The sequence below is a fragment of the Sparus aurata genome, chromosome 2, assembly GCF_900880675.1.
Source record: "Sparus aurata chromosome 2, fSpaAur1.1, whole genome shotgun sequence".
In the NCBI taxonomy this organism is placed as follows: domain Eukaryota; kingdom Metazoa; phylum Chordata; class Actinopteri; order Spariformes; family Sparidae; genus Sparus; species Sparus aurata.
This window is the reverse complement of record NC_044188.1, coordinates 9,078,307-9,103,323: the sequence shown is the minus strand read 5'-3', so window position 1 is coordinate 9,103,323 and position 25,017 is coordinate 9,078,307. Positions and strand designations below refer to the sequence as shown.

At 39.7% G+C, this 25,017-nt stretch overlaps 2 protein-coding genes and 1 long non-coding RNA gene across 5 annotated transcripts in view; 2 read left to right on the top strand and 1 right to left on the bottom strand.

Annotated features, from left to right (window-relative positions):
• The first annotated feature begins 1,635 nt into the window (after nt 1-1,635).
• Nucleotides 1,636-4,942, top strand: LOC115566482 (diablo homolog, mitochondrial-like). Its single transcript, XM_030392398.1, has 6 exons — nt 1,636-1,753; nt 2,255-2,387; nt 2,481-2,603; nt 3,701-3,811; nt 3,947-4,043; nt 4,398-4,942. Exons 1-6 carry the CDS (start codon nt 1,689-1,691, stop codon nt 4,604-4,606), a joined length of 738 nt encoding a protein of 245 aa, XP_030248258.1. The 5' UTR covers nt 1,636-1,688; the 3' UTR covers nt 4,607-4,942.
• A 1,292-nt stretch (nt 4,943-6,234) lies between these two features.
• On the bottom strand, nt 6,235-10,724 carry LOC115566475 (uncharacterized). Of its 2 annotated transcripts, none has more exons than XR_003980992.1 (3): nt 10,649-10,724; nt 8,952-9,042; nt 6,235-8,288 (listed from the first exon to the last, which is right to left on the bottom strand). It is a non-coding gene; the product is annotated as an uncharacterized LOC115566475 (long non-coding RNA). The 2 variants fall into 2 exon arrangements; XR_003980991.1 differs by having other exon boundaries at nt 6,235-7,655.
• A 114-nt stretch (nt 10,725-10,838) lies between these two features.
• Nucleotides 10,839-25,017, top strand: part of nectin3a (nectin cell adhesion molecule 3a) — a 34,650-nt gene continuing 20,471 nt past the window's right edge. Inside the window, exon 1 of one of the 2 annotated variants that reach the window (XM_030392366.1) lies at nt 10,839-11,041. In XM_030392366.1, coding sequence (XP_030248226.1) covers nt 10,954-11,041 — 88 coding nt within the window. In that variant the 5' untranslated portion in view covers nt 10,839-10,953. The remainder of the gene's footprint in view (nt 11,042-25,017) is intronic. The other variant, XM_030392374.1, reaches the window with a different exon arrangement.

Sequence of the window (25,017 nt, the reverse complement as noted above, 5' to 3'; positions counted from 1 at the left end):
CTTTGTTATATTTGTACTTAGGATTAAACATAATGGTACATTAAGGCTGCATTCACATCAACAATTGCAGTGCAAATGCATTGGTACAGCCGTGGTCTTGATGCAAAAATGGCACAAAAATACACACAAAAAAAGATAGCATTACAAATGTGAGGTCATCCAACAAGAAAGTTGAACATGGCTGAATCATCACTACAGTGCAAAGCCAAAAAGCTCAACAAAATGAATTGTAGTGCTGTCATAAGCAGTAATACCTGCTAAGTCACAAAAATGTATATGCATTAAAGCAAAGCTACGAAGATGTTGATGTTTCTGAAAAACCGTTTAACACTTTTTCAAGTGTGCTTTATTTACATTTTTGTACTCGTATTGGACACATTTTCCTGACTCTTTGCTCAGTGCTGACAGGGAGATCTAAAGGCCTTAAAAGGGTATGATGTTTGCACAATGATGTTTCATCATTACATATCTGGAATATGTGAATGAATGAATGAATGAATGAATGAGTGTCCGAAAAGGAGTAGGGAGAAGAAAAACATACACATCCCTACCCCTTTCTCACTTTTCTTCCCATTTATTATTTCAACGAATTCCCAAAGTTAGTTACAACTTTTATACAAACTACTATCCCCAGTTAATTTCAAATAGATGACTGTATGTCAAACCTTGACATAATTTGTTGATGTACTCGTTTCCCTTTAGTTTAGTTTTATATAATTTTGGGTAACTTCCCTTAGGTTTGATTTTCTGATGAACACACTTTAACACACAGAGAGACAAAATATCTTCGTTTGCCATTAAACACATAATTTTTGGTGTGTTTTCCACAAAACATTACTGAGACTTTACAAAACCTGTGGCCATGAGTCTTTTTTTCTTGAGCAGACGAATTGATTTTGATTGATCTGCAATAATTGAACATAAGAAAAATATAAATAACATACACAAACTATTTTGTATTATTTACAATTTATATTATATTCTATATAGTATAGAAACCTATATTAAGTTAAACTATAATGCCACATTTTACCTAAAATACTATATTGTATGTCTCATACAATGTCATACGGTACTATATCATGCTATATTATGTCAATATGTTTAAATGTTTTATTCATAATCAAGTACATCTTATTGCTATAGTTAATACAGATAAACACTAAGTACACTAATTATAAATATCATTGATGGAATGTTACTAGGTAAAGAAGCACATGTTTATTAGTTTTTATTTGATAAGCAAAAAGGTTTTTAAAATGTGATTCCAAAAACTGGTTGATGATTTTATATATTTAATTACATGTAGCTTAAATATGTGTACATTTTACTTGTGTTTGAACTCTCGATACACCTACACATTTTAAACCAGATGCTAACACAATATACTCACCCCACTACACTCTGCTTGAAATAGTTCTGTACAAGTTACCTTGTAATATGAGTATAATTGCCCTTGTCTAGTTTCTATTTTATTTTCTATTTTATTTTTTGTGTTAATTATCTCTGTTTACAATGTGTCTTTTTTTTCTTAATCTATAATAATCTATATTGTGTCACTGTGCTGGCCTTATCTTTTGTTATCTTCAACATGACTGAGCAGAAGATAATGTTGTTGTTTTGACCACCAGGTGGCGACAGTGTTGACAGCCACACACCAGGGGAACCTTTGCCCGGTGACGACGAACATGTTATTGTGGCGGACCAAGATGGCCGCGCTGTGGAGGGTAACAAGCTACCTCCGTCTCCTCAGGTAGGATGTTTATTACAGCTAGATATCTTCACACTGGCAACGTTTGTCGTTTCATATATATATATGCGCTTTACTTAACAATCAGTCTCTTACGGATTAAATGCTGCTGGTGATGTTAATGTGGGGAATTTAGCGTGTTACGCTTCATAACAGCGGTGGCAGAGACAACCGGAAGTTGTCAAAAAAGACGTTTAACTTGTTTTTCATTCCCTAAAATACGCATATTCGTTTTATTTTCTGTACGTATGTCTTTCATTGTACTGAATCATACAGAAGTGACTCACTAAAAAGAGCTTCATGAAAAGCGGTGTTAAATATATTTTCAAATTAGGTTGAGGTTTGGTGTCAGTCGGATTCTGTCGCCAGTTTATTACTACCTAGGTAGTTTTGGCATTATGTAAGACCAGTTTGCCATATGTGACAGTGCGTCAGATAAATATGAGAGTATTTGATGTAGTGGGACTCGACATTAAGCTGAACCTGGATATTTGTGTTGTTCAGGACTTCTGCTCGTGTCCTGTTAAGCAGCAGAACACCTGCAGTCCTTAAACCTGGGAAATGGAGAAATCTTCTCTACACAGGTGTGGCATCTTTTGCAGTTGGCGGCGGGCTGTGTGCCATACCCTTCAGACAGGTGAGTCCGAGACACATTGAGGTTATAACCAGTCCTCTACAGTATGTTACTTCATACTCTGTTCCTTGTTTCCTCTCTGTGTCTCTGCTGCAGGTTGAAAACCTCTCTCACGACTCTCTGATCAAACGAGCGGCCTCTCTGGTAACAGACAGCTCAAGCACATTTCTCTCTCAGGCCACCTTGGCTCTTGTAGATGCCATCACAGAGTACTCAAAAGTAAGGTTTTTTTAAATCTTGTTTCCTATGTCATTAGCATGTTCATATTCAGTTTTAGATGTTGTATTTTTAAGTGTAAGAGCTTTTAGTCAATATAATTTTATGTAATGTTTTGTATAGTACCTGTGACAGCTTAATCAGTTGAAGAAAAAATTCATGCCCAACTATTTTTTGCGATGGATTCATTGTACATCATAATTCTTTTAGCAAAAATGTCAAATATTTGCTGGATGCGGCTTCTTAAATGTGAGGATTTACTGCATTTCTGTTATATATGATAAAAAGTAAAGAGTCTGTGGGTTTTGGACTATAGAATCAATTTGAAGACATTAATTGTGATAATTTTTCACAATTTTGTCAATAGAAGATAAATTAATTAATTGGGAAAGTAAATAGGCAATTAAACAAAATTAATAAGCTGAAGCTCAAACCAAAAGATTTAGTTTCTCGTGTAACTACACACTCGCTACAAGTCACAATATCCTTGTAACACAATCACATGCATCAGTGTTGTTGGAAAAACAGAAAAGAAAATGAAAGTAAAATTCACACATGTCAAAAAAGTGCACTTGCGAGAAAGTTTAGGCGCTCCATAGACCGACGCTTCAGTTTCCTGCGAATGTTGTCGTTAAGCAGAACACAACTGTGATGTGAAAACCGCAGCTAGACACAGGGTTACTCTTAATCTTAAAACTGACCAGGAGACCTGTCAATCATAAACCTTAAAAGGTCAGTTCACCCCAAGCATACAAAAAACGGAACACTGTTTTCTCATTCATCTCATTGAAAGTCAAGTCTGCAGACAAGTTTGGTTTATTTTTGAATACAAGATCTCTGTGACTTCTCCTCCCATTCTGATAACAGTTGTGAAAAGGATTTCATTTGTGGTACTCAAATCACCAAAATACTTTATCCACAAACATTCTTTCAAGAAACACTGTACTGGCTAGCGAGTAGGGATAATCTACAGACCTATTTGTCACTTTTAAAAAATTTGACATTATCTGTACTGTGGAAACTCCTCCTCTGTGCTATTCACCATGCTTGGCCTATAATTTTTAAATGTAAGCTGTGTACATCCCTCTGATTGCTAACAGGCTGTGCACACACTAATCGCTCTCCAAAAACGATATTTGGACTCACTGGGAAGACTGAGTCCAGCAGAAGAGGACACGATCTGGCAGGTGATCATTGGCCAGCGTGCGCAGGTTAGTTTATATTGTCTGTCAAAACAAACCTGAACACATTGTGTTGATTTATTGATCGTGACGCCAACGGACAACAAAACAGTTGCAGATCTGTTTGATCTCACTTGGGTTTTATAATTCTCTCTGTCCTGACAGGTTGACGACAGACAAGATGAATGCAAGCGTTTTGAGTCCACCTGGATCAATGCAGTCAAGCTGTGTGAAACGGCAGCGGAGGCAGCATACACGTCAGGTGTGTAAAAGAACATGTCAGAGTGGTTATATGGCTGTGTGATTGAATAGGTCAAGGCAGGTTTTCTCAGGGCTCTAGTAACGATGAATTCAAGTGTTTGGCTTTGAATCATCTTCTGAAAGCTTTGTATGTCTTTGTCTGTGCCTGCTCCCATTCAGCTGCTGTCAGTTTTACACTTTGGACAGTGCGCGGATCATTTGCTGTCACTCAGTAGGCCTTTGTGTAAAACCAAACTGAGATGATGGACAGGAGTGCCTTGTTAATGACCACACACTAATGTCTGAACTTGAGCTGGTGTTATGTCAACCTCTGAACCTTTTACAGCACACTGACTGAGCGTGTGTTTGTGTCCAGGAGCTGAACATGCGTCAGTCACAATGAGGACGAACATTCAGGTGGCCCTGTCGCAGGTGGAGGAGGTGCAGAAACTGTCAACGGATGCGGAGAAGAAGCTGGCGGAGACAAAAGTGATGGAGGTTGAAAGGATGTCACAGTACACCGCCTCCTTACAGAATACTAGTGATGAGGAAGAGGTGCCTGAGGCTTACCTAAGAGAAGACTAAAACAAAAGAAAGCATTAAAAAAAGGTTAATTTGTGTTCATTGCAAACAATAATTGTATATCATCCCTACAGTGTTGTCTTTCTTTTTGGGTCTCCAACATGTTTGACTCTGTGATTTGTCATGTCTCAGTCACATTCAATTTATGTCCTTTCATCTGCACTTGAGCTACAATGCGGAAAAAGTGAATCAGACAAAATGAGGACCACCTTTAAGACTACTTTTTGAATTACTCTCCACTGTTTATTGTGTTGTGACTTGTCCAGCACCAGATTTTTTGCTTTATATTTTGCTATAATTCATTTTAATAAAGACAAAGCACAGCACAAAAAAAACGTACAACTGTTTGTTTTTGGTCTTTGAGTCAGATAATGAAGCGTAGCACTTTTCCGTTTCCTGTTTACTAGATGATATTTGTGTTGACTGAGCGACTGGTATTGTCTTGCTGTGGTTGTTTTTTGATCCAAAGGGCTGAAAAACACTTAACCAGTGCTAAAAATGGAGAGAAAACAATGTGTCCACCTCATACTGCTGCCGAAGGATAAGAGTTTGAAAACCAGCTTTTGCCAGATTTTGTTCTGATTTAATTGCTGGTGTGAACTGATGTTTCACACGGGAAGTGTCTCTGCCAGATATGTGAACAGAATGTCCCCTGCGGTCATCTTGGGAGATATTCTGTTTGCTGAAGTCACCAGAAGCCACTTTGTAAACACCATAAAACCCAGAGACACCACACGATTGGCTGACCAACACTTTTTTGGTGGAGTTGCAGTTTTTACATGTTGTAATGTGTGATCATCTCATCCACACAAATTTCGATCCACAAATGAACTAATTTCTCACTGATTCCAACTACTTGTGTTCCCATGAGAACATCGTTTAAGGCAGTGTTGCTTTACTCGTTATTTGTATCTCTCTTTATCACTCAGCAACTCTACCTTCGCTGCAAATTACCCATGTCCTGACTCTGTCAAGGAGCTTTTAGGTCTTTTCTCAAAGCCTTCTCTGCCTGTCATCACTTCATCTTCAGTGTCACCTCTTAGCGCAGAGTCTACCTCTGATTGACATAAAAAATAAATAAACAGGTTGAAATATGATGACTTTAATAATGGAAAAGAATAATTATTTTGTTTTGTACACAGATAATAAAAAGTTAATATTAATTTTAAAAAAAAGTTTTCTTTAAGTTATATTTAGGCTACGGTACAGGATGTTGCCCAAGCTTTTAGATGAGAGGATGGCAGACTGATGATGATGATGATGGATGTACATTTTTTTCAATTTCCCACTGCAACACATGATTTAGAATATCAGTCAGAAAACCAACCATATTAGTTTTTTTTGCTGAGGGAGAACCAGTATCTTATATGATATAACCATCTTTCTCTCTAAGCTTGAAGGACAGGTTCACAATTCTTCCAGACCAGGTGCGGATGTGTACACAGAACCAGGTTTGGCCTTGAGAGATTGTTTTATGCTTGTGATGTTAGTGGCAAAATCCACAGTACTCGTTCTATCCAAAAATATATTCAAGAGTCACATGTTTTTTGTTTTTTTTATTGAAGTAATTGAAAGCTTAGATTTTATTTTTACACAGATGAGGTCCTATGGCCCCGTACACTGGACGCACATTAGGAATCAATCAAACAAACTTTATTTATTAAGCATATTTCGAACAAATGCAATGCATGTGCTTTACAAGTGATTGGAAAAAAAAAAACAGGATATTTAAGGAGTTCATTCAGAGACTAATGTACACCACTTGTGTAAAATCTGTTAGAATAATAAAAGAAGATAAATACAAGCAATAAAAATGACTGAGATAAAATCAAAAGTGACAAAAAAAAAATTCAAATAAAATAGAATATTATAATAATAACAAACAGCAAAATATAGCGAAAAAAATATTAGTGGTTACAATGAAAAACAAAACAATCACAATATTAAAACCATAAAATTATAAGAAACTACATAAAATTCAGACTGAATTCATACATTACAAGTTTTTAGTTTATATTTTAAAGGATCCATATTCCCGGACGGAAGGAATGATCAATGAAAAGCTGTATTAATGACAGCTAACTACTAAATATTGTTTTCATTGTCGATTGATCTGTAAGATTATAGTCTCAATGAATCAATTAGTTGTTTGTTTAGTTGTCTGCAAAGCCCTTAACATAAAATATTCACATTAAAGAAATAACTTTGACAACTGATCCATTAAAGGATTCATCGTTACAGATCCAATTTTAATATTCATGTCGACATGATTATTTAAGATGGACTTGAACATTAAAGAACCTCTCGTGTTATTCCAGCAGATGGCGATCTAAATCCATCACTACACATCTTATTTTTTTTTTATTGCCACATTTGGATGCACTTTGAACTTTAATTTCTTGTCAATTACATGTTTTTTCTTGGAGTCACTTCTTTTAAATTGCAAGAGTTATGACCCACACTATTTTCTTTGGTGTTTCTGGTTGTGAATACATGGGAACACCAGATTAGGAGAGGAGCTTATTATCTCTAAACACAATGCTCATGTCTGTCACCACGTATGTGCATGCCTTCACACTGTATTAGATTCTGGGGAGACTATAGAAAAATATACCTAACCTGCAAGACTGAGACCAGATCCGCTCACGTTCAGTAATATGAATGCTCTCTAACAGGCTCAGTTGTCTTTATTGTCTTCACGTATGCCTCCCAAAGGTCAGTGTGTACCGCAGAAGGTCATTTCGGAGGGAGCTCATTACGGGGAAAGACCTGTGTTAGGCTGCAAACACAAGTGTGTGGCGTCAGCAGCGAGGTGACCTCTCCCTGCTCTAGATGGTCAAGCCTTGGCAGGGGATGGGACCATGAGGGTGGCTACAGAGGGGTGGGGGGGTTTGAGGTGTGCAAGGACCGGCTCACCAATGTGACTAGTGAGGAATGTTGTGTTTAACAAAAGGCTGTTTTCACAGACTGTAAAACCAAATGTCCCAGACGGTCTGTGTGGATGTGCACCCACTGGTCACAGGGGAGGTGGTGCCAGCGCAGCCTTGCCTGCCTGGAAGAAAATGTAATAGTGCTTACTGAGTATTTTTGCAGCATAAACCCTCAATGAGGTAACCACAATTACAAAGGTCATGGGTAATAAATGCTCATAAACTATTTAGTGCTTCTGAGGGGATTTGAGCATTGGTGCAGCATTGGTGCAGCACAAGTAATGCCGGCGGCGTGAAAGTAAGCCTCGTGAAACTATTTCACCCAGAGTAGTGATATCATTAACACATTAAATGTATTGTGGGAGAAAACAAGACGTGATTCATCATCTCATAAATACACGAGCCTCCTCCCTGCACTGACTTTACTGTTCTGATGTAAAGTGGCCCAGGAGGGGAGATTGATCGGTGAAAAGGGCAGCACTTTCACCTGGGGATTTATAGCTCTTTGAGGATATAAATAAACCACCAGAGGGTATAAAGGCAGGGGGTATAGTGTGGTGACACATCATGGGTCATGCTTTAATCACAGTGAAGCTGGGCTGTAGCGCAGAGAGAGAGAGAGAGAGTGAGAAAGAGAGAGAGAAAGTGAGGTACATTTTGCAGGAGATGGAGGCTCCCCGGAGAGTTCCAGTCCTCTGATGAGGACACTGATGCAGGCTTGCGAGGAGGACGTCACAGCAGAGTGAAACGGGAAGCTACAACGTGAGGGAATCACATTGAGACGAGCGGCTTTTTGCTTATCTTCACTGACTGAATATGATGTCCGCCTAAAACTGCTGAGGGAGCGTGTTTATCGGTTCAAGCTACGGAGCATGATAATAACACCGTGCTGCACACAACGCCGGATTCCTGAATGTGTAAAAGCTGTAATTATCTCAAAGAAAAAGAACAATGCAGGAGAGTGTTTCATTACCGCTCTGTTTTAGGACAGAGTGGAGCAGTGTGCCTGTGTTTAAGCTGGAGGAAGCACACTTTTTCACTTTCTCAGAAACAGGAATAAGGGAAGTTCAGCTGCATATGATTGCTTTGTCCTTCAGTGGCTGATCTCCTGGGGTTTATATTAACTTTCACATTCACTTCCTTGTTTTCCCCCTCACACTTTTGGAATAACTTTATGACATTGGTTATACTGTCCATGAAATATGTGCCTCATCCAGCTCTGTTACAACAGTCACAGATTAACCTTTTAATCTTGGTTTAGCTCAAACAGTTCGTATGGTAAAGGTGCTCAGAAATGTTCCTTCCAGGCTGTGTTAACCTGTCTTATACATATTTCCCCTTGACTGATTGAATCTGCTCGCGCAATCTGAGAGCCCTTTCAGATGTGTAAAGTCAAAACAACATTTATATCAGCTTACATTTCGAAACCTCCGTCTTTAAATAGGCTGGACATGGTGGTTAGAGAGTTATAGAGTAACCAGCTGCAGATCTCCACAACACCCATGGGATCTGCCAAAAACAGATAACAGTTCGGTGTCTCCTCCAGCAAGACAATGAGCCTTTATTTGTTCAGTCACTGCTGTGAAGAATGCAATCACGCTTAAGAAGTAAACTGTTATTTGTGCAATTAATGGTTTCATTGCAGTTTAGCGAGCGCACAGTGCCAGTTTTCACAACCGTGCCCTCCGAAAACAAGGGGGTTCCCAACCAAACCCCACTTTAATTTGACTGGTTTTAAGATAACTTTTTTATACATCAATTACCATGTTAATATTTGAATTGTGTTAGAAGGGTCATGAAATTACTCAGGCACCATCACAAGCAGGGGCCTCACAATTACTGCATGTAACAAGGTCGTTAGGGCAATTATCATGGCAGTTTACGTTGTGCTTTAGTGTTGCAAACAGCATTACGTAACTAATGTTCAGTTAAACAAATGATCAAAAATTTGCCACATGGTGAACTTGGAGCCTTTGGGGTCCCCTGAGGTCTTTTGGGGGGGGCTCAGGGCAGCTGCTGACTTTGTCCAGCTGGTAAGTCTCTAATGTTTTTAAGTTGTCTCATGAATGATGGTCTGCTCCTGCTATGGGTCTTTATGGTGATTATAACTTCATTATATTTACAACTACAACTCCAGGACACCCATTGGACAGCAAGTTACTTTAAGATTAAGATGTACGTACAAATCACATGACAAAGGCTTTTTAACGATTTTAAGCTATGTTGATACTTATACAGAAGTAAATACTTCCACCACTGCTAGCCCTGATCCAGGCTACTCTTGGAAGTTTTCATGGTTTTTGTTTGTTGTTATTTTGCATTGAATCAGATGAGATTTTAACTGTGTAAATGTACTCAAAAGTCCTACTTGAGTAAAAAATAAAGATAAATAATAAATGAATAAAATATTACTTTAGTGAAAGTCACCAATGCAAACAGTATTAGAGAGAAAGTCTTACATTATCTGATATTCAATGTATTTAAGTATCAAAAACAGAGGTAAAAGTAAATTATAGACACTGTACGGTGTATTTACATGTACTTACTTCATACTATGGGTTAACTGTTTATTGGCCTGGATGATTATCAGACCCCATATTCAGCATTTTCTGATTATTAGAATCAACAGGTTTTTTTTTCTACTGATTGTCAAATAAATTAGTTTAAACATGTGCTACTTTTGATCAACCTGCAAAGTAACTAGTAAAAAAAGTTATCAACTAAATGCAGTGGAGTAATAAGTACATTTCCTCATATTGCAGTGGAGTGTAAGTATAAAGTAGCAGAAAAGGGAAACACTCAAGTAAAGTCCAAGTGCCTCAAAGTTGTACAGAAGGTACGTGAGTAAATATACTTAGTTACATTCCAACATAAAGTAACTAGGAACTAGGGGTTATCAAATAAATTAAGTTGTGTAATGAAGTGGAGTAAAAAGAAAAAAAAAATATTCAAAAATTTAAGTATTAAGTTGCAGAAAATGGAAACACTAAAGTAAAATACCTCAAACTTGTACAGTACTTGAGTAAATGTACTCAGTTACATGCCATCACTGGATGTAATGCAGCTTCTTCAGATAAACATCAGATAAAGGAGTCTTTATAGATCCCATACTCACCACACTGCTCTGTTGACTTGTCATTATATCTCAGAAGTGTCCCGCGTGGTTCAAATCAGATCAGATTAGGGCTGATTGGGACCGTATGCGTGCGTGCGTGCGTGCGCGTGCAGGCTGCGAGTGTCCGTGTGTTGTCCCGCAGCAGTGGTACAGCCCACGCGGGTCCGTCGCTATGGAGAGCAGCTCCCCAGGAGCGCGAGCCAGCAGCAGCAGCAGCAGCAGTTAGAGAGCAGCGAGCGACGAGCAGCGAGCAGAGAGGAGGACGATCCACCGAGAGTGCGAAGGCGCACACACAGACGGGAATCATGGAGAAAAGAGCCGCTCTCAGGAGGACTTTGCCACCTAACGGACTGCGACTTTTAACATCACTCCTCACCTTATACGGACTTACCTGTGAGTTAACCGCTCTCTTTGTCATTGTGCTACTTTCGAGGCTGCTGAGGGAAGTTGCAGTGGAGGCGTAATTCACCAATACAAAAAGCCCCTAAAACCGGCCGGACCTCGTTGTGTTGAAGTGGGGCTGTGCTCCATTGAAGCCAGCTAGCTTTACTTGAGCTAGCGGTTCTCGTCTGCGGACAGTTATCTCAACAGTACGTCGGTTGGAAAGTAACTGGCGGCTGGCGTCAGTTAACCGTTAGCTAAACCTCATTCGTCTGTCCCGTTAGAACACAACTTCGTTAATGTTACCAACAATAGTTTGTGTTAACTTTCTTACCCCATATAGCCACTGCTAATTAAACATTACTGGCTTCTCATTCCGAGTGACTCAACCAGAACTTAGGGCTCGGCACTGATTCGGTGGTAAATATGCGCACATTTTCTAGCTAACGTTACTTCCAGTGTGTCACATCATGACTTCGCCTTCATTGCTCAGGGAGTGTATGGGGGGGAAAATACCGGCTGCTCGTCTCTCGCACTCAGATGGCCAGAAACATAGAGGAGCAAGCAGCAGCGTACAGAAATAGAAACGAAATAAGTGTTATGGGTGTCACTTGTGGTGAGCAAAGAGGAGCCCCTTTGTGAAAAGTTTGCCAAGTGGTTGCACAGATGAGGGGGGGATATGTGATACGGGACAGGAGAGGCAGCGCAGACTTGTCTTGCTTTGGGCGTGAGGGGTGGCAGGGGAAATGAAGACATATTTCAACAGAGGCACTGCAGTCGCAGAGTCTCTGGAAGTATTGACCTGCAGTTGGGCTGCATGCCAGCCAGAGCACCTTTCAGCCACCATACTGTCCCTGGTAGTGCAGCTGGAGAGCTTTGCTGTATCCCATTCCTGAGCTGGGATTACAGTGCATGACAGGACCGCTAAGACAAAAGAAGAGACAAACACTGGTGGGTAGTGAAGTAAATACCGCCCAGGAATGCACCATTTGTTTTCTCTTCCTCAATGCAAAAGCAATTAATGCCTCTCGGATATGCCATGGTAGCAGTTTCTATAAATAAACATAAAAGCTTGACTGCATCACTAACTGTTATAAGTATGACAGCCACAAAAATCATTTCTGTAGAGCTGACATTGATCAGTCCCTTTGTATGGGACAAAATATCAATATGGCAATATTTAGTATCGCCTCCTCTTGTGATACGATTATTGTTACCCTGCCACTGAATATCTATACTGTCATTAAAGTGTGCAGGCACTAAACAGATTCCCCTGACAATTTGATTACAAGAGTCACTACTTTATGACTCCTCCTGGTGTAAACTTCTGTAACGGTATTGTAGTCAGTCAGTTAATGTTTTTTTCTACATGATAATGATGCTAGACATGGACAAGTTGCTGTCAGTGTGTGTTAATGAGACCCTAATCTAAGAGTCACCACACTCTTATACAGCATCTCATCTCAGTTCATGTCAAATTCTGTGAAACTGACAACACAATGCAGCGAATAAATAAAACTAATTTGTTACATAGACATTATGACTTATCATAGATGATTATCTTGCAATGCACCAGGATTTCAGAATTGCTGTGTTGTGTTACTAATGTTATTTTGGACGTTGCATTGTGCCGTGAGTTACTCTGTGGGGACCCTGCCCCAAGCTACCAGTAATGATTTTAACTGATTAATCTGCAGAATATTTTATCAGTTGATTTATAATCTCTTGGTGTGTAAAACATCAGATAATGTTGAAAATGTCCAGTTTCCCAAAGACGAAGGAGATGTTGTCACATGTCCTGGCGATGAAGGAAACAAGCAGGGATTCTTTGGGGGCAATTTTTCCCCCATAACTCAATCATTTGATTATTAAAATGTTTGCCAGTAACTTTTCTGCACAGAGACATGTGCTGAGTGCTACATTTTAGAGTTAACCGTAAACATTTTGGTCTGTATTAGTGCACAAACAATATAATGGAGACATTTCCAAATGACCCCAAACATATTTTTGGCATTTCTCAACTCTTGTCATGTATCAGGGGACACATTTTCAGATACTGATATATCTGCGATAATGGTGACTGATATATTATTGGCCTGGCGAATTCATCGGTCGAGCTCTAGTATGCAGCGCCTCAACAGCTGCCGCCAGTGTCATCTCTGTCATCCTTATAGACACACTCACACACACACACACACACACACACACACACTTCCAACACATACAATTACAGAGTCCTCTTCATACCATGCTCTTTCTGTCTCTACCCACAAAACACTGGTTCGTAAATCAACACAGAAAACTGATAAACAACGAACTGCTCCAAACTAAGCTGATTAGGCTCCAAACGTGCTCTTTGGTGCCATGTGCATGCAGGTTTTCAGCCCAACTAGTCCTAGTCCTGGAATGCCAAATTAGCTTATTATTAACATGGGACAAACTAGTCAGTGAAAGGTTAGTTGTGGTGTCGTGTTTGGAAGAGACATGTGTGCAGGTTTTTGACTCTGTAACATATGGTTGGAGACCATGTGGTGTAGGCCTACTGTGGTGTGTTTAGCAGCAGAGCACAAGTGTGTAGGGGGACTAAAGAGACAAAAACAGTTTTGATGCCAGTTTCCTTCAGTGTGTCATTTTCAGATTCCCTGTATTGTAGATGGGCTTGTGAGGAGGGGATTCGTTCGAGGCGTGGCTACAGGCTGTGAGGTCTGTAATTGAAGACCATAGCTTTGAGGTTTCTTCTCTTGGGGCCGCATGATTCATAATCTAAATAAATAATGTAGTAATGGAGCCACCTAAATTACAGACTCAAAGCAGAAATAGATTTGAAAAAGCAGTGCACTGACTGAGCAGATTTGGTCCTTATAGAGGTTAGTTATTAATTGAAAGCAAAATGTAGCCAAGAAAGTAGGTTTGTCATTTAGCTCTGTCACCACATGGCATAGGGCAGATCAGGTCAAGCACATTTTTGGGACCATTTGTTCAGGGGGGTTTGATTGAACAACTTAATTCATTTGTCAGTCTGAACATTAAATATGTGTCATGTATGCAGAAATATAGTTATGTGCCAATATTTGAACATTTACTAAGCTAAGAAATATTTTATTTGATTTACTAAATACACTTACAATTTCAGTCATTATTCTCCAAACAATCATAACTTTTTGCAAGAAGACAAAGTGTGATCCATTGTCAAAATGTGTCCGCTGATGCCCTGTTACTATTTGGAGTTGGAGTTATATGCAAGAAAATAAGTTTAAAAATGTGGATGCACATCTGCTGGTCACAGCTGCAGCATTCATCTGATCCTCTCATTTGATCTGAAATCTCGGTTGTGAGGCAGCAGACTGAAAACTCCTAATCACATTAAATGCAGGCAGTGTTTTCTTTTTGAAGGAAGGCCATCAGCAGATGAGTTGGCTGCTTTATTGTGGGACACGGAGGCTGTGTGTGGGGCTGGGGAGCAGGCTGTGGTCACCAGCTTCTGTTGACTCCACCCTTTGCTTCCTCTTCCCCCGACAGATGTGACTGACTGTCACAGGCTTTGTATGCCAAGCTGCTCCCTGGTGGTCCATTAGTAAATTCAGAGCTGTAACCCCCAGTTTTAGCTTATCCCTGGACTTGAATACTTTCAGCCCACTGCTTTAACAAATCAATTTCAGACTGCCTACACCAACCTATTCTGTCTTGAATCACACTAGATACTAAATAATATACTTTATAATGGGGATCTTTAAGATGGCACCAATTCCCAGTTATTCGTTATCATTCTTATTCCATGATAAGTGTTCCACTACTTATGCGCTTCAGTGTCACAATCCCACTGTTCTAAACTTCTGGTGATTATGATGCACAAAAGTCAAAAACAGTTCTCAACATTATAATTGCCTGTAACAGTTTTGCAGGGCTTGGCTGCACCCTGCAGGTCATAGAACTGCAGGTCATTGTTATGCCTCAAAATTTTGCATGTTAAACCATACCTGATGTAAACATGTGCATCGTGTTTACGTTCTAAGCTAGGCTACTTAAGAAACTGGTGAGGATGGCTGAGCGTGACCAAAGATAATGTAAGTAAATTCATCTGTTTATCAAATTATGGATCATTGCCAAACACATTTTAAAAGTAAGGTAGTCACACAGTGAGATAAATAAGCATGTATAGAAATCAAACGTTTAGAGTCAAGATGGATGATTGATCATTTTATAGATGGCATTTTTTGTCCTCATATGGCTTATTCCTCCGATGTTGTCCAAACCACCAGTGAGTCACACCATTCACCTCCATTACATTGAACGTGGCCAGTTTAAGTTATTCTGAGTAAATCCCACATAAACAATGCTGGAGACATAAATACTAGCTAGCTCACCAAATGTACCAAATGTCATCAGTGAAACTTAAATTTTGTTTTGCTTTTACAGATTTTCATCTTCTGTAGAAAAGTTAATGGGCTGGGGCTGATTGCCACAGGCAGGGTAGGGAAGTCGGAAAGATTTTGCATGCAGACTAACTAATTATTGAATCTGGTCTTCATGAGATTTAATGATAATGACACAAATATAGAATAACGCCACACCTCAACCTTTAACCCAACCATCTGGTTTCATGAGCCAATCCCAGTCCTTGTGCCATTTACTATTTTGTGTCTCCTTCCTCCCCAGACCAGCACTGGGATTTACCAGTCATTAGGACCACAGTGCACTGGTAATTGGCCATTCAAAATTGGGAGGAAAATGCTAATATTAGGGATGCTGTGTGTTAGCTACTATGTCTTGTCTACTGAATAAATCTCAGATAGACAGGAATCGACTGTTTGAATCAATGCGTCATAGGAAAGTACGCTGTAAAAATGGCTTCCAGATATTTCCATGGCTAATTACCCACTGTGAATGAACAGAGGGAAACCTTTTAAACAGTTTCTTGCCTGCTGTTTTCAGGAGTCAAGTTTTTTCTTTCTTTGAAAGAGCACATCACAGTATGTGACTGAGGCTAGGGTCACTCGGATACACTGAGGCTCCACAGTCCACATTAAAGAGGTATACATGCAGGATGTGCACACTCAGCAGCTGAATCCCCCAGGAGAGGAGCGCCGGGGTTATGGGAAACAGGTGTGGCTGCTTTTCACCGCTCAGTCTTATTTGTTTCACTCATTCAGCTGTCAGGTTGCTCTGATGTTTGGGAAGAGCACACAGTCAGTTGTATGCACTGACACACCCCCTACCACCCAAGTGGGAGATTATTAACACCCACCAGTCAGATACGGGAAAGTGCTGATTGCTTGTACACAAGAAATGCGGACATACAGTATACCACAGCTAGATAGGAATCTTTTTTTTGCTGATGTTTTCCAAACACCTGCAAGATGGATCCTTCAGTATTACACCCAAACTTTTAAGATGTCTACCACAGTGTTTGTTTAGTGTCTTAATAGACATCTGGCTCTGTTGAATTTGAGCAAAGCCAGTCAACCAAAATACTAGCTTTTTTTAGAGACTATTTTTCCTTCTACAAAGTTTATCAAAGTTATTAGGCAACAAGCTGCATACAACTTCTCAGTGAGGTAACCATCATTAGACTTGTGGTTAAATCCGAGATATTGCTTTTCACTCCTGTCATAAGTGAAATGTGACTCCTTCTACTCTGCGTAGCGACTCTGCTGCTGGCGCTGCTGGTGCGTTCATCATCAACCAAATATTTATTAAAAAACAAAATGACAGCGAGGGGCTGTGGACAAGTAATGTAATCGGTATATGTCCAAACACTGTGTAACAACGGTAACACGGACTACTGCAGCGAGCCTATTATTGACAACTAATAAATCTATGACATACAACGGAAATTAACCGTGAAAAATAAAACAAGTCTCTGAGAATAACAGGTCCAAAACCATAAGTGAGCAGGAAATGTTCACTGCATGCATTATTTACAATAATGGACTTGCTCATGAGTGACAGTCCACAACCGTGTCTTGTGGTACTAAGTGTTAACATTCCTGCATTTCAGTTGGGAACACACACACATCATTTGAAGCAGACTGCCTGTGACAGTCCGATTTGACGCAGTTGGGTTTCACATAGTTTGCTATTTTATCAGCACTTTTGTCCAAGTTTTCTAGGTTTCAGCACCCGCCCTCTGCCCTCCTTTTGTCTGAGATAACATCAGACACCGAAACTAAGGGAAAGAAAGACCTGTCCCTTACCTCAGAGTTCCCTGATTTGGCTTGCAGAGCAAGGCCCTAGTTCTTGATGCAGATATATTGCAGTAATGGCTTGAATAGGATAACTGTATCCCTGCTGGTATTTAGCCAAATTATTATGTATTCCCCCCACCACCCGCATCCACAATCCCCCTTCTTTGTTGCTGATGGTCTCTTTATTTTCAAATAGACTTTAAAACTGAAGACACTACCCACTGTTTGACTAAAACTGTTTCATTAATGTTTAAAATTGATGAAGAAAGGTAGAACATACATTGTCCTTTTTCAGTAGAGAAGCGGCTCTGTCACAGAGTCATAGATTACTGCTCACTACTGACAAACATGATAGGTTAATGTGGTTGCTATATTTTGCCTCTACTCTGATTGCGAAAAGGATCATAACAAAACAAGTGGCCAGTTCTATTTAGGGCTTAAAAACAATGTTAAAATGTGCATTGCATTTCATTTTAAAGAGGAGGGCATCACAGTTGAAAAGTATACTTATTCTCCAACCCAGAGCTGTTAAACCACCAATAAATGGGGTACTGCTACCTTTATGTTCTCAAAATATTTCTCTTTCAGATCCAAGCGAGTTTCACATAATGGGAATACTATGTCAAATTAGACATGTAATCCGAGTCCCAGAAAAAATACACTTGGATGTTGCCATACAGACTTTAGTCTTCTAGCAAATTGAATCTCTTTGGACTTTGCAATTGTAGAAGGGGAGTGTGGTGTACACTGCAACGATGTGTAGACTTCGATTGAAGTCTATACATAGTTTTACAGGATGTAGGGCAACTTAATGTCATCATACACAAAACAGCTGGCCTAATGCTTTGCATTGGCATGGTGGCATTGCACATAATTGTGAGGTCACTATAGATGTGCTTTGGTCAGCTGGGATATTTTTCACCTAAATCTCCTTGTTTTCACTGTTCAAAGTGGGTGGTAAGTGTGATTCAAGAGTACCTCTCTAATCTGTTGCAGAAACAGGGTGAGAGTGTGTGCCGGAAAAGTGAACTCCCTCTAACCAGGATAATGCTGCTGAAATGCCACACTGACCGAACTCTCTACTGTTTTTATTGACCACTGGATACACACAGTACAGAGGCAGTTGGCTTGCTTAACTTCTTCCTGTTGTTAAGTGGTGATTGTTGACATATGCAGTGATGCTAATTGCTCAAGAATGTCCAACGGCACTAACTTCAACAATGTGTTAAAACACTGTACGTTTGCTAATTTCTAGAAACTTTGTTGATAAGAGGCTGCATCCAAAATGGTCAACATTTGGGTATGGCTAGGTTACAGCGATAAGAACATATATTTGGTCCCGGATTTTGGATATGGTTATATTGTGATATGTCATCTGTCATCTTTTCCTGGCTTTAAAGGCTGCATTACAGTAAAGTGATGTCATTTTTCTAAACTTACCAGACTGTTCTACTTTTCTAATACTTGCCTTTCACTTAGTCGTTATATCCACATTACTGATTTGTTTTTTGTGAGAGTACCAATAGTCATCCCTACTATATTGTTGCAACATCAATATCAAAGTAGGGCCTATTTGCTCAAAAATATTGTGATGTTTGATTTTGTTATTGAATTGCTTTTGAGAAGATTTTAAAATATCGAGGTATATATCGTGTTGTTTGAGAAACAGACTGAGTTGTTTGAATCATAGCTTCAATGATGGTCCCCGGTGCTCTAAAGCTTAGATCGGGCCCAAAAGATCAAGCCCGACCGGACTGTAGTTTGAACTACAGAAATCTGTTTAGAAAAAAATCTTAATGAATAATGCAACACTTAATGCACTCGACAAAGCCGACACATATGTTGTCACTGCCCACGACTTGTTTAAAATGCTTCCATACCTGTGACTGTCCTCCAAACTTGCTCAAAGTTAATTCAACGGTTTTAATTTTTTTCTTTACATCTTCAAGCTCCATGTTGCACCTAAGATACACAATCAGTGATGCCGGGGTTAAACCAGTTATCATATTAAAGTTACTTACTCAAGTCACTGTGCGTTACTATTTTTTTGGTCATTTTCCTTAGTAAAAATATATAGTTTTGCTTTCTTCTCACATCTCAGGAAGTGATGTCAGTTATGCGACAAGTCACGTTTTCAGCATGAGGACAACTCCCAGGTAACAACACGGAGTGACACAAACACAAACAACAATGAAGGGAGGACAGAGATGCGTGTTTTCTAGCTGGAAATACAGTCATTATTTTGAGTTATTAAAAAATAAATAAATGAATAAACACAAATGCTTCATCAAGGGCTCGGCCCGGCCTGAGGATAGTGGCAGGAAATATCGACCCGAACTCTATTGTGATCCCTCTTTCCTCTGTTGGTCTTCAAGGAATGGTCATATAAAATTATGTATTTAACATAGCAAACTATCCCATATAGCATTAAGGCCCCATTAGAGGACACAAATAAGGTTAGATGCTTGGTTGGCAGATCAAGCACTTAAACAAAGCCGGACTATTATTCTTGTATCAATAAAAGGGCTGTAGACATGTTCAAATAGCAATTTTTTAAAGATAAAGTGGTTCGCTTTTAGTCTGAAACGCGTGTTACTGGATAAAAAGATGTAGTTATATATAAATATATATATATATATATATATATATATATATATATATATATATATATATATATATATATATATATATATATATATATATATATATATATATATATATATATATAGATAGATATATAGATATATAGATATATAGATATAGAGATATAGATATAGATATAGATATATAGATCTATCTATCTATCTCTATCTCTATCTCTATATATAGATATAGATATAGATAGATATCTATATCTATATCTATATCTATAGATATAGATATAGATAGATAGATAGATAGATATATAAAATAGCTGTGTATTGTTCCCCGCCCACCAGTATTCTTCTTCCACACCAAAACATATTTCAAATTTCTGCACTTTCCCAGATAATACTAGTCCAGTGGGTGTAGCTTACATGTGACAGCCACTGACATAATGTAGGAAAAGAACAGGACATGCTGCTGGTTGTTGGCAGAAACAGCCGTCATACAAGAAGTCTAAAATTGGACAATCATGGGAATCATTTTAAAGAAAAACAGTCTAATTCCCTTCAGGGTCTCTGTGGCATGTGGGAAACTTTGTTTCCATTATGTTAGATCGGCCTAATGAAAGTACAGTAGCCCATTTAGACCCAGTCGAGGGCAGTGGAGTCTGTGATTAGTACAGGTCTCATTCGCTTTTCTCTGCAAAGCTCCACCCACCGTCTGCCACCACCACCCAACAAGGGCCTGATCTATTTCTGTCCTAATGAATGAAATTTGAACTTGGCTTTATCAGATTTCTTGTCAGGAAATTACAGTATTTATCAAAGGACACTAACATGTCTAAAAACAATGCATAATTATTTACTGAAACAGTTGGTATGGTTCATTGCTGCCTGAGTTAACACTTGAGCATTGGTAAGGAGACTGCCGTGAGGAAAAGGATATTTCTCCTCTTTTAAGCCAAATGTTTGTGAGCACAGTTGTGTGAGACATAGTGGCAGAGTCTTGAGGGCAGTGGGAGCATGTATGCAGCTGCGCTGAGTCAAAGTTGAACAAATGCCAGTCCAACATACAGTTAATCTTTTTTTTTATCACAGTGGCTAATGCAGAGGGTTAGACCTCCAATTATCACTCGGTAGCCTGTCTGTGCTGTCTTTGTTCGTGATGGTAGATTTCAGTGGACGCTGTGAATAATTTACTAAAATCAATTACACAGATACTAGGCCAACCATAAAACACCTCTTGTTCTGAAAGTGTAGACGCTTCAGTTGTCTTGACTAATTGCTTTGTGTAGTAAATGTCTAAACATTCGTTCATGGCTGTCAACTTCTAAGACAAGATAAAGGTTTTTTTGAGAACACTCAGCTTTCTTAAAGAGGACAGGAGCTGTACAGATGCACTTGATGAGCTTGCAGGACCCTGCGATAAACAACATTTCTACCCCACTGCAATTTTCAACACTGCTGTGGTGAGTTCAGTGCAGTCTCTATTAGCATCAACATGTCAGGGATGACATACACTTAAGCTCTAATTGAGAAAGAGTCCCTTTGTAGCCTCTCCGCTTGAAAAGAAGACCTCTAGAATTAGGTTACTTATTTACACAACAGACTGAAAATGCCTTTCTTTTCCTCATGTGACCAGCTGTGACTTTTGCAGTACTCCTTACTCTTTCTGTTTTCCATAAGTTCCATGTGCATGGAAAAATAACAATGCTGGCCCACTCTGGATCCATAGCGCTGTGTTCACATGCTGAAATACCACAAACACCCACAGCAAACAATAACAAATCCCACACAATAAGGCAGGACGCTGTAGGAGTATTTGTGTTGCCTTGATACACAGTGGCAGACATTGTCCTTCACGAGTTCCACTTCATCGCTGTAGTTGACTCTGACGAGAGGTTGTAACCTACCCAGACACTTTGTATGTCAACACTATTGATCCTTTTCTTTTAAGCATGGATCTTTAATCAAATGTGACCGGGATGCGAAGGACACAGGAGTCCACACTGCTATGGGGGAGCAATGAGAAAAAGGATTTGAAGAGGACAGTGACATGTGAAAGAGGCCCGCCTGCCCCTTTTTAAAGGCCTGTCAGCCTGTGTTTGTTTCCACCATGAATTAGCCCACTGAAAAAGCCACCCACCCTCACAGGATACAATGCGAGGAAGGAAGGGGGTTGATGGAGCTGGTGTAGGAACTAATGTTTTCACACACTGCACAAATATTTCTTACGATTAAGACGCGCTATAAAACAGGCAAGTCACCACTTGGTCTATCCTGTGTCGAACTGATTGGGACAGAGTTACAGACCTCACAAAAATAAAGCAACAGTCTGGGGGCCTGTGCTGGGCATTTAGGCATTGTCTGATTTTTTTTTTTCCCTAGTCACCACTTTAGAGCGTAACAATAGCAAACAAATGGCTCCACACCGCCTATTGACTTCTTTGAGTTCGCAGTGTTTAAAAGCACAGAGGAGTAAGAAAATGCCGCCCCCAGTGGAAGATTTATTGATGTGCTATTGAAATTCCCAACTGTTCGACTCTGTGTTCAAATTTCTCACCTGTCTAATGCGTTTTTTGTTTTGTTTTTTGTCCTCCACACACAGGAAATGGGTCAGGGACAGTTGCTGCCAATGTCTTATGCCCATTCAGTCCTCAAAAAAAAAAAGATTATTTTATGACTCTATCTAAGTCATTTATTAGTCCATATTCATAGATCCATTTGGATGTGTTGCATGAGGTTGGCATAGTTTGCCAATACAGTTTTCAAATACATGTTAATGGACATTTTTGAAATGTGACCTTGAGAAAAAGATGGAAGTTTAATAGTCAGCTAATGTTGCCATTGGCCAGTATTAGACTGAGGGACTTCAGTGCCTGGAAAGAGTGTAAATTACTGCGCTCATTAAACAGTAATGAAACACTGCCCTTCAGCCTGTGTCCACCTCCTACTCACAGTCGAAAACTACTGAAGCAGGGAAGAGGCTGAGGAGGACTAGATTAGGTGTGGTGCCCGGAATGCTTGCTAACACCTTAAAGAGGAGACTTCGACCGACACCATTCCAATTACCAATTTGAAATAAGGGGCACATAAAGATTTTGCCAACTTGGTTTTGGCTGTTTTAAAATCTTAAATGTGATGTAATCAGAAAGGGCTGAACCAGCTTTGCTGCAGTCAGTAGAATTTCAAAACCTGGAGAAGGCGTCTAACTACAATTTGAATCCCCCCAAACAGCAATTTGACTATTTATCTTCATTGCATAACATTTTACTTAAAAATTAAGAGTTAAAAAATACATTTCTCAAAATAATTATGCTTGACGTGATAATTTGGATCTTATTTTGCCACTGGTTGTGATCACACTGTACTCCTCTAAGTAACTGTTGAAGGATTATTGCAATGATGGACTATTACTAGGGTGTGCTAACTTCCTCTAAATTAAGTTGTAGATACTATTACTAAACTCTTTCTCAGCCTCCTCTCCGATGGTCTGACCACATGTTTATTCCCTTGTTCGACTTTGTTACAGTGATGTTGCAGGTTTTCAAAGCGTCACTAGTAGTTTATTGAGAACATAAACGATGCATGTAATCATAAATGATAGAAATGATTATGAAAGCAGGCACTATAACGTCTGCTCAGATCAACCAGTTTTGTCCTGGTTCAGCAGCAAACTTGGTGGTCTCTGTCATTCCCTGTCATGTATTAATATGAGTTTGTGAAAATGATTGACCCAGCCTGGTTACAGTTTTATATCCTAACATAGTTCACACTGTTGTAAAATTCTTTTTTTTCGGTTCATCTCACTCCTCTACTTCTTCTCAATAACTGCCCTATTTTTTGCCTTGTGTCCTTAGTCATCCTCTTTTCACTGTATTCAGAGTTTCCTCTTGCTTTAGTCCTAAACCACACTCCTTCCTGCGTAGATCTCATGTCTGCATTCTTCTCCTGTGAGGTCTTCAGATCAGTCCCTCATGAGTGCTGTTTGACATGATAATCTATGCATGGAGTTTGTCTACACGAACATGACATATTGTCTATTTTGTTGCTGCTTGTAAATGTTTCTGGCCTTGGATCCCCCTCGTCTCACATGGTTCTGACATGCACTGCAGGCTTCATAGTGAGAATCTCCAGCCAGGCGACGGCCTCCTCTGCGGAGGTCAGGGCTGAAGCTGGGTTCAGGTCTGAGGAGGTGGAGATTTTGGCTCAGCAAGTGGCTGACGTGGAATGTTTGAGCCAGTTGCCAGGCAAAGAGGAAGGTTTTGATTTAGCATTGCGTCTTTCGAGCAGCTTGTCGCAATTAGTGATGTCAGGAGGGAAAGAAACAAATATGAAGCATTTCTTCAAAGGGCAGGCATATCCTTCCCATGAGTTCATTCTTTCCTCGCCTTTCTCAGGGAAAAAGGGGGCAAAAGTGCAGCTGTGCTCTCTTCGGTCAAATTAGGTTTTTGCCGGATGTTCTGTGGTGCACGGAATCACACTTTGAGTTGACTAAATGGGTTGCAAATCAAAACAGTGACACAGCATAAAGATGGCCACCCAAATAATCATTTCAAGTTTTGAGCCTAATTGTTTACCAGATAAGATTGATAACCAGTAATGCAACTCTCGACAGCCCTGAGCTGTGCTTCAGCTCTGCAGCAGTATTCCTTTTTCCTTGATGAAACAGTGTGACAGCTTTGTTTAACGCACTGCTTACATTACATTTGCCTGCAGTATTTTATATAATATTTCGCGGTGCTCTAGTTTGCGAGCCCTGGCTGTGTTCTTCATGCTCCCAGCTTGCAGTGCCAAGTTTCCCCACTCTCCTCCTGGCTGTAGGTATCCCATGCAGAGGCCATCTGTCACCCCTCCCATAATGGTAAGGGTGGAGTCCTCTTAAAGCACTTCCCCCCTTTCTCTCCCTCCTTTCCTACTTACTCCCAAATGCTCACTGTAAAACAAACAGCATAGCATGGATGGAGTCTAGTTTCTTTGTATGCTTTGACAGGCTTGAAAGCTGACACACTGAGATAGACAAACTACGTACGGTAGCAGTTGGAGTGTCGTGTCAGGTAGCTGCAGTATGTGTAGCATGTTTGGGAGAAGAAGCCTGGTCTGAGACACGTGTCTGCATGCATCAACGCAATGTCACGCATGCCAGGCATGTTGGTTTACTACTGAGAAAATCAGCACTGCAGGAGAATTTTTATCAGCATGCCATCTCTTTTCTTAT